General features: G+C 57.3%; 1 protein-coding gene and 1 long non-coding RNA gene across 2 annotated transcripts in view; one reads left to right on the top strand and one right to left on the bottom strand.

Moving 5' to 3' along the window:
• Positions 1–1,288: 1,288 nt before the first annotated feature.
• Positions 1,289–1,615, top strand: LOC133263490 (uncharacterized). The gene is made up of 2 exons (XR_009741498.1): positions 1,289–1,459; positions 1,490–1,615. It is a non-coding gene; the product is annotated as an uncharacterized LOC133263490 (long non-coding RNA).
• Positions 1,616–2,084: 469 nt separating this feature from the next.
• WIZ (WIZ zinc finger) overlaps positions 2,085–9,748 on the bottom strand; it is a 45,945-nt gene continuing 38,281 nt past the window's right edge. Inside the window, 6 exon segments of the mRNA XM_061443277.1 lie at positions 2,085–2,385; positions 2,519–2,711; positions 4,290–4,754; positions 5,466–5,996; positions 6,903–7,439; positions 8,637–9,134. Coding sequence (XP_061299261.1) covers positions 2,226–2,385; positions 2,519–2,711; positions 4,290–4,754; positions 5,466–5,996; positions 6,903–7,439; positions 8,637–9,134 — 2,384 coding nt within the window. The 3' untranslated portion in view covers positions 2,085–2,225.

Raw genomic sequence — 9,748 nt, 5'->3', positions numbered from 1 at the left:
TCAAGTTCCCATCCTGACCCCGTGACCCCGTGCCCAGGGGTCAGGCCGCATCCAGGTCCCCATGTCCACAAGGTGTGTCCTCATGTGACCCCATGACCCCAATTCCTGAGGTCAAGTTCCCATCCTCACCCCCCATGACCCCAATTCATGAGGTCAAGTTCCCATCCTGACCCCCCGTGACCCCAATCCCTGAGGTCAAGTTCCCATCCTGACCCCCCCGTGACCCCAATTCCCGAGGTCAAGTTCCCATCCTGACCCTATGACCCCAATTCCTGAGGTCAAGTTCCCATCCTGACCCCCCCATGACCCCAATTCCTGAGGTCAAGTTCCCATTCTGACCCCCCCATGACCCCAATTCCTGAGGTCAAGTTCCCATCCTGACCCCCCCGTGACCCCAATCCCTGAGGTCAAGTTCCCATCCTGACCCCCCCGTGACCCCAATCCCTGAGGTCAAGTTCCCATCCTGACCCCCCGTGACCCCAATCCCTGAGGTCAAGTTCCCATCCTGACCCCCCCCATGACCCCAATCCCTGAGGTCAAGTTCCCATCCTGACCCCCCATGACCCCAATCCCTGAGGTCAAGTTCCCATCCTAACCCCCCCATGACCCCAATCCCTGAGGTCAAGTTCCCATCCTGACCCCCCATGACCCCAATCCCTGAGGTCAAGTTCCCATCCTGACCCTATGACCCCATTCCCAAAGGCCACAGCTACATCCAGGTCCCATTGGCCACAAGACATGGACCTATCCTGACCCCGTGTCCCCATTCCCAAGGGTCACAGCCACATCCCGACCCCGTGTCCCCATTCCCAGGGGTCACAGCCACATTCCGACCCCGTGTCCCCATTCCCAGGGGTCACAGCCACATTCCGACCCCGTGTCCCCATTCCCAGGGGTCACAGCCACATTCCGACCCCGTGTCCCCATTCCCAGGGGTCACAGCCACATCCCGACCCTATGTCCCCATTCCCAGGGATCAAGACCACATCCTGACTCTTTTCCCCCATTAAACCACCCTAAACCCTGTCGAATCCCAGCCCCCATCACAGCATTCCAGGCATCCAGAGACTGGGCTCTTCTCCCGGCTTCATTTCCAGAAGAATTTAATCCATCGTCCCACATTCCCGGGTACAGGAATCACCAGAAAATGTCCCAAAAAAACCTTGGAAATGAAATAAAAAAAAAAAAAAAAAAAAAGGAGAGAAAAAAATATTTATCCGTTAAAATTCCTCCTGAAATTCGGAAGTTTTTGGGAATTCCAAATAAAAATGAAGATTCCTTAGTCCTACACAAATCTAGAGCTTAAAAAAGTCAGGAAGTCTATGGAGCTAGACAAGGGAAAACCGGGAAAAACCAAAGGAATAAGAAAGCAACAGTGAAAGTGGGGCTGAGCCGACTCCTCCCGGCGCCGCCGCGGCCCATTCCCGATGGGAATGCCGGGAATGTCACCCTTGGTGGAGTGGGGGGGGGTGGGGGGGTGGGGTGGGAGGGGTTGCAGGGTGAATCCCTTAGGATCCGTGGCTGCGGTGGAATGAAGCGGGAGGGAAGCGGCGGCGTTTGGGGTGGGAAAAGGGGATTTTTGGGAACATGCAACCCCGGAATGGCGGGATTCCAACATCTACGTGAGACTAAAACTCCTCTTTTTGCCTATGGAAAAAACCAGGAATCCCAAAAATAATCGAATATACATTAACTCTAAAGGGTCATATACAAAATCCACAGCGTTTTCCAGGAACGTGGCTGCTCCCGACATTCCCACCCCCCCCCCCCCCCGCCCCGGCTCCGGCTCCATCCCGCTGGAGGCGACACCGTTTGTTCTTTGGGTTAAAAACAACAAAACCAATGGATTTTGGGAATGAAGAAAGGGGGGAAAAGCCCCCCCCCCATCCCCATCCCCTCCCCGGACTGAGTCGCTCCCGATCCGGATCCCGGTTGTCTCCCGTGGGATCACTGAGGGTTGCCTGGATCCATGTAGTGCTTGCAGCTGGGATTGTGTGTGTGGCCCCCCCTCCCACCCCCCCCCCCCACTCCAGCTCATCCCATTGGATATGGGGCAGCTCCGGAGGGGGGGCAAAAGGCAGCGATCGCTCCCTCCCCCGCCTTTTCCCAACCATTTGATAAAACAGGGAATTGTGGATGCGGGAAGAGGGGTGAGGATGCTCCAGCCACATCCGCGGTCGCTTCCCGGTGCCGCTTCCCGGTGGGAGCCGGGATTTGGGCTGCGGTTACTGAGCCTCAGCCATAGCGGGAGGCTCGGGTTGGGGGGGGGCTTCTCCCCGTAAAGGATCCGCTTTGGAGAAATTCATTTCCAGGATGTGCCGCTGGAGATGCCGGACCCATTCCTCCTGGATGGAGAGGGGACCTTGGAATTCCACCTCGCAGAACCTATGGAAACACGGTGTGGGTTTGGGAATGGTTCCGGGCGGCACGAAGCGGGCTCCCTAACAAAGGGAGATCCATGCTGCCCGGAGCTGGGACAAGAGGTTATCCCTATGGATATGGATTTGGGATGACCTACCGGCATTTGAGGGTGTAGATGTTCCCCACGAACTTGACCAGGGAGGTTTGGGGCGGGCGAGGGACCAGCGACGGCACCGGCCTCACCCGCGGCGGCGGCTGCCGCGTCTCCTCCATCTTCTGCTGGAATTCTGCTCCTTCCTCTTCCCGGTGGATTGGAGCGTCCAGGGGCCGTGCCTGCCTCCGCTCGAACTCTGCCAAGAGGGAAAAGGGTGGGAATGAGGGGGTTAGAGTGGGATGGGGGGGGGGCATTCAAACCAGCACGGCACCAGCGGTATGGCCACTCGGGTCAGTTCTGGTTGCGGGGAGAAGCCCCTGCTCATCACAGGGAACTGGGAAGAGGAGGAACAGGAGCAAGAGGAGGAGGAAAAGGAGGAACAGGAGAAGGAAGAGCAGGAAGGGGAAGAGCAAGAGGAAGGGGAAGGGGAGGAAGGGGAAGAGGAAGAAGAAGAGGAATAGGAAGAGAAAGAGGAAGAGTAGGAAAAGGAGGAAGAGAGGAGGAGGAAAAGGAGGAGGAAGAGAAGCAGGAGGAGGAAGAGGAAAAGTAGGAGGAAAGGAAGAGGAACAGAAGGAAGAGAAGGAAAGGGAAGGTGAGGAGCAAGGGGAAGGAGAAGATGAAGAGGAGGAATAGGAAGAGAAAGGAGAAGGAGGAAAAGAAGAGGAGGAGAAGGAATAGAAAGAGGAGGAGGAAAAGAGGAGGAGGAAGAGGAAAAGAGGAGGAGGAAAAGAGGAGGAGGAAAAGAGGAGAAGGAAGAGGAACAGAAGGAAGAGAAGGAAAGGGAAGGTGAAGAGCAAGGCGAAGGAGAAGAGGAAGAAGAGGAGGAGGAATAGGAAGGGAAAGGAGGAGGAGGAAAAGGAGGAGAAGGAATAGAAAGAGGAGGAAGAGGAAAAGAGGAGGAGGAAGAGAAGGAAAGGGAACGTGAAAAGCAAGGGGAAGGAGAAGAGGAAGAAGAGGAGGAATAGGAAGAGAAAGGAGGAGGAGGAAAAGAAGAGGAGGAGAAGGAATAGAAAGAGGAGGAGGAAAACAGGAGAAGGAAGAGGAACAGAAGGAAGAGAAGGAAAGGGAAGGTGAAGAGCAAGGAGAAGAGGAAGAAGAGGAGGAATAGGAAGAGAAAGGAGGAGGAGGAAAAGAAGAGGAGGAGAAGGAACAGAAACAGGAGGAGGAAAACAGGAGAAGGAAGAGGAACGGAAGGAAGAGAAGGAAAGGGAAGGTGAAGAGCAAGGCGAAGGAGAAGAGGAAGAAGAGGAGGAGGAATAGGAAGGGAAAGGAGGAGGAGGAAAAGGAGGAGAAGGAATAGAAAGAGGAGGAGGAAAAGAGGAGGAGGAAGAGGAAAAGAGGAGGAGGAAGAGAAGGAAAGGGAAGGAGAAGATGAAGAGGAATAGGAAGAGAAAGGAGGAGGAGGAAAAGGAGGAGAAGGAATAGAAAGAGGAGGAGAAAGAGGAAAAGAGGAGGAGGAAGAGGAAAAGAGGAGAAGGAAGAGGAAAAGAGGAGAAGGAAGAGGAAAAGAGGAGAAGGAAGAGAAGGAAAGGGAAGGTGAAGAGCAAGGCAAAGATGAAGAGGAACAGGAAGAGAAAGGAGGAGGAGGAAAAGAAGAGGAGGAGAAGGAATAGGAAGAGGAAGAGGAAAAGGAAGAAAAGGAGGAGGAGGAAGAGAAGGAAAAGAGAAGGAGGAGGAAGAAGAGGAGGAAAAGTCCCAGTAAAAGAAGCCCCTGGCACTGCTGAGAATGGGCAGAGGGACGAGGCTGGGCTGTTCCCGGCTCCTCCCGACTCACTGTTGATGTTGGAGCGCTGGTGCTCCTCCAGCTTCACCAAGGAGAGCGGGGACGTGATCATGGGCCGCTCGGCACCGCTTCCGCCATCCAGGATCTTGCTGGCCTCGCCGGGAGCCAGCTCCGCCGTCAATCCCTTGCTCAGGAAGGCCACGCCGCCGGCCTGCAGGCTGAGCGGCACCCGCCGCGCGCCGCCGTCGTGGTGGTGGTGGTGGTGGTGGTGGTGATCCCGGGAATGCGAGGAGTTCCGGAACTTCTTGGTGAAGGGGCGGCCCCCTTGGATGTAACTCCGGTAGGCGCCGGCTTTCTGGGGCCGGTGCCGGATCCACTCGCTGAGGGTCTCGATGGGCGAGCCGTTCACGCACCACTCGGTGACGCCGAACTGCCGCAGGTGGGCCCGCGCGTGGCTCGCCAGCGCCTTGCGGTTCTCGAAGTAGAGGCCGCAGAGCTCACAGCAGGCTTCGCCGGCTGCGGGCAGGGAAACGGGGAAGCATGGAATGGGATGGGATTTTTGGGGGGGGGGGGGGGGGGAAGGTGCCCAGCAGGCAGCTTCAACCCGCTGCCATCCGCTAGAGCATCCCAACCTTCTCCAGGCATCCCGTCGCAGTGTCCCACCACCCTCACTCCCTGATCTCCAAGCTGAGTGCAGTTTGAACCCATCACCCCTGGTCCTGTCCCTCATGAAGGTCCCTCTCCACGTTCTTGGAGGGCCCCTTGGTCACTGGAAGCTGCTCTGAGCTCTCTACACAGCTTCTCCATCCCCAGTGTTCTTCCATACGGGAGCTGCTCCAGCCCCTGCTCATCCTCCTCTGGCCCTGCTCCAGCAGCTCCATGTCCTCGTATTGAGGACACAAGAGCTGGATGCAGCATCCCAGTGGGGTCTCACCAGAGCAGAGGAGCAGGATCCCATCCTTGGACCTGCTGCTCACGCTGTGGGGATGCAGTCCAGGACACAGAGGGGGTTGAGTGGGACGCAGCTGGGATGCAGCACGGAACCTGTTCCCGCCTGTGGGTCTGAAATTCCCCTTTCCCACCCTTTCCTATGAGCCTGGTGCCCCCATGAAGGAGGCAAACTTGGATCAACCCAACCTGCTGTGCCCCTATTCCCAGTGCCCACTCCCCCCCCCCCCACCATCCCGAGGGCCATTCCCATTGCCCTTCCCCGCAGCCCACACTCACACGTGTGCGTGGGTTTGTCGTGCACGGCCTTGGCCTTGAAGGGCAGCTCGGTCTGGATGAAGCTCTTGTGCTTGACGTCGCCGTGAGGACCCAAACGCTCCTCCTGCAGCGGTCGCTTGGCCGCCAGCGGCGTCAGGAACCCACCTTGGCCTTTGCTGGCCAGAGGGGACAGCGACAGCTCCCGGCTCAGGCTGGAGCTCCCGGGGCCCGGTTTCCCCGGCCTGCCACCTAAAGGAGCCAGGGTCATTCCCTGCAGGATTTTCCCGGTGGGTTTCGGCTCCAGCCCTTCCTCTCCGATGCCTTTGGGAGGTTCGATGGAGGAAGGGTGAGGTTCCTTCTTGATGACGCACGGCTTGGTTTTCTTCTTGAGGATCTCCCGTAGGGTGTCGATGGGGGAGCCGTTGACCGACCACTCGGTCACCCCCATCTGCCGCAGGTGGGAGCGAGCGTGGCTGGACAAACCCTTGCGGTTCTCAAAGTACTCCCCGCAGAACTCGCAGCGGATATCCCGCACCGGCTCCGCCCGGGAAGCTGCGGGACGCACGGGGGATCAAAGGGGGAGAAGAACCAACGTGGAATCGCCCCCCTTTCCGCTCCTTCCCAGTTCCTCAACACCTCAACCCATGGGAGATGCTGTGGGGTGCACCAGAGCACCATAGGGAGCCATCAGTCCTCTCAGAGTAAGGCAGAACATGGGGTTCCATGAGGGAGCATGATCCCACTCAGCCCCATGGATGGAACAAGGGGACAACTATGGAGTTTGATCCCACTCGGCCCCACAGATGGAACAAGGGGATAACTATGGACCTTGATCCCACTTAGCTCCACAGATGGGACAAGGGGACAACTATGGACTCTGATTCCACTCAGCTCCAAAGATGGGACAAGGGGACAACTATGGACTCTGATCCTACTTAGCCCCACAGATGGAACAAGAGGACAACTATGATTTTGATCCCACTCAACTCTACAGATGGAACAAGGAGATAACTATGGACCTTGATCCCACTCAGCTCCAAAGATGGGACAAGGGGACAACTATGGACTCTGATCCCACTTGGCCCCACAGATGGGACAAGGGGACAACTATGGACTCTGATCCCACTCAACTCCACAGATAGAACAAGGCGATAACTATGGACCTTGATCCCACTTAGCCCCACGGATGGAACAAGGGGACAACTATGGATTTTGATCCCACTAAGGCCCATGGATGGAACAAAGGGGACAACTATGGATTTTGATCGCACTCAACTCCACAGATGGAACAAGGGGATAACTATGGACCTTGATCCCACTCAGCTCCACAGATGGGACAAGGGGACAACTGTGGATTTTGATTCCACTCAGCTCCAAAGTCAGGACAAGGAGACAACTATGGCCTTCGACCCCACTTGGCCCCATGGATGGAACAGGGAAGGTGGTAACTGGACTTACAGAGGTTCAAAGGAGACATGTCCTCCCGCGGGGACCAGGCTTGGTCGGATGGATGAGGTTCTCCATGCAGTCCTCCCGACATCATCTCCCGCTTGATTTCCACCCTCAGGTGATCTTGTTTGAGTTTCTTCTGCAAGGAGGGAGGAGAAAGGCCTGGAAACATCTTCCGGGCGGTGGGAGGTGGGGACGAGGTAGGAGACTGCCCCATGGGGCTGCCGGCTTGCTGGACCTTCTTGGGGAGGGTTGGGATGTGAAGCTCTCCGGGCCCACGCGCATCCAGGGATCCCATGGTGCTCAGCAGGCTCTTGGCCATGGCTTTCTGGCCGGGAACGCCGGGATTGGAAGCGCTGCTCCGGGGTTGGGTTCTCCGCTTGAGGATCTCCCGTAGGGTGTCGATGGGGGAGCCGTTGACGTACCACTCGGTCACCCCCATCTGCCTCAGGTGGGAGCGAGCGTGGCTGGACAAACCCTTGCGGTTCTCAAAGTACTCCCCGCAGAACTCGCAGCGGATATCCCGCACCGGCTCCGCTCCCGAGGCTGCGGAGACGGGGGAGCAAGGAACAGAGGCGTCACGGACGGACACATCCCCCGGGAGGCAAAGGTTATGGGGTGAGGCTCAACAAGGTCTTTGAGGGGATGGGGGGCATCCCAATGAGCTGTTGGAGGGGCTCCAGAGGGATCTCAGCCCTAAGCCCACACCAATCCCATGCAACGCTCCAGGCCTGGGGAAGAGCAGCTGGAAACTGCTCCTGGAAAAGGTGCTGGGGGTGTGGATTGATGGAGCTGGGCTTGAGCTTGGAGACAAGAATTCCAGCAGCATCCTGGCCTGGAGCAGCACCAGGGCAGGGATTGTCCCCCTGTGTTGGGCACTGGGGACCTGATTGCTCCCTACAGGAGGATGGAGACAGGACGGGGCTGGGCTCTGCTCCCAAGGGATGGGACAAGAGGAAACAGCCTCAAGCTGCTCCAGGGGAAGTTTAGATGGAACTGAGGAACAATTCCTTCCCCAGATGGTGCTCAGGCATTAGACCAGGCTGGAAGTGTTCCCAGCCCATGTAGCTGAGACCTTCAATGCCACTACCATATCCCAGAGGATAAACATGACCATCATCACTGTTGGGATGCAGAGTTAAGGCAGATTCCTGCCTGGAAGTGGGGCAGAGCCACACCAGCAGTTCCAATCTGCATGGAAAGGGAGGCTCCAGCAGGATAACTGCATGTGGGGGGGGAGATGGGCACAGGCAGGACTTGTCCAGCCGCTCCCAGGCTCTGTGTATCCATTCCCAATGGTGGGAAGAGCTCTCTGGGGCTGTAATTCCTAACCTGAGGTGGGATTCTGGGAGCTGCTGAAGCGATGCTGGGAAGGAACCTATGGAAATGAGGAAACTATGGAGAGGAGGGATGGATGGAGAGGGGAGACCAATTAAGAGGAGGCATCTATGGAGAGGAGGAACCTATGGAAAAGAGGGACCTATGGAAAGAGGACCCTATGGAAAGGAGGGTTTTCCACCCCAGCCAAACCACAGCCTGGACAAACCAAGGGAACTGAAGCAGGGGAGGGATGTGAGGAGCTGGGCCCTCTGAGAGCCACAACCAAGCTGCCCTCATCAACTAGCATCGGGTATTCCCAACCTCTGGCTCCTATGGCTTTGGCAGGAGCAAGGATGGGAGAAATCATGCTTTTCCTTACCCCCATCCCCGCAGGAAACAGGGAGCAACCAAACCCAAACTCACTCAGATTCAGGGGTCCTTCCTCATCCGCCTGCGGCCACTGGGCACTGGGGGAGCTCTGCAGAGGGCTCAGCGACAGCTTGGAGCTCTTCTCCTCAGGGTTCTTTGGGGACGGGGACCCCGAAAGAGCTGCCGGCACCTTCTTAAGGATGGGTGATCCCGGTTGGGAAAGGCTTTTGGAGAAGCCAGGAGGGGATTTGATGGCTTTGTTCACAGGCCCATCCGTGGGGCGCTCGCCGCCTTTGCCGAGCGCCAGGAGCGTGGGGCGAGGGGACGCGGTGCTGGCCTCTTTGGGGGGTTTCTTGCCCAGGGGAGGAGCGATGGGGCTGCCGTCGGGTTTGCTCTTCTGCTTCATCAGTTCATAGAGCAGGTCGATGGGAGCCCCGCTGCTCTCCGACTCGGCCACGCCGAGCTGCCGGAGGTGGGAGCGCGCGTGGCTGGAGAGGCCTTTGCGGGTCTCGAAGCAGGCGCCGCACACCTCGCACGTGGTGAGGTTCTGGGCTGCAGACAGGAGGGGAAAGAGGGAGAAAGGAGGAAATCAGGGGGGAAACGTGGTGGGAAGAACAAGAAACACGAGCTGGCCGTGCTGGTTGATCCCCTTTCAAGGGAGCTTTCCCATCCCAAGCCTGGTTTTGGGCATGAAGTTGGTTCTGAGGTGGAAAAAGCAAGGAAAAGAGGGAGAAAGGAGGAAATCAGGGGGGTAACGTGGTGGGAAGAACAAGAAACACGAGCTGGCTGTGCTGGTTTATCCCCTCTCAAAGGGGTTTTCCCATCCCAAGCCTGGTTTTGGGCATGAAGTTGGTTCTGAGCTGGAAAGAGCAAGGAAGAGAGGGAGAAAGGAGGAAATCAGGGGGGAAACGTGGTGGGAAGCACAAGGAACAGGAGCTGGCCGTGCTGGCTGATCCCCTTTCAAGGGAGCTTTCCCATCCCAAGCCTGGTTTTGGGCATGAAGTTGGTTCTGAGCTGGAAAGAGCAAGGAAGAGAGGGAGAAAGGAGGGAATCAGGGGGGAAACGTGGTGGGAAGAAACACGAGCTGGCCGTGCTGGTTGATCCCCTTTCAAGGGAGCTTTCCCATCCCAAGCCTGGTTTTGGGCATGAAGCTGGTTCTGAGCTGG

This window comes from Pezoporus flaviventris, unplaced genomic scaffold (genome assembly GCF_033815535.1).
Source record: "Pezoporus flaviventris isolate CSIRO_AGI_PZ_B2104156 unplaced genomic scaffold, CSIRO_AGI_Pfla_v1 ptg000327l, whole genome shotgun sequence".
In the NCBI taxonomy this organism is placed as follows: domain Eukaryota; kingdom Metazoa; phylum Chordata; class Aves; order Psittaciformes; family Psittacidae; genus Pezoporus; species Pezoporus flaviventris.
The sequence above is the reverse complement of the archived record's forward strand: the minus strand, read 5'-3'. Positions and strand labels throughout refer to the sequence as shown.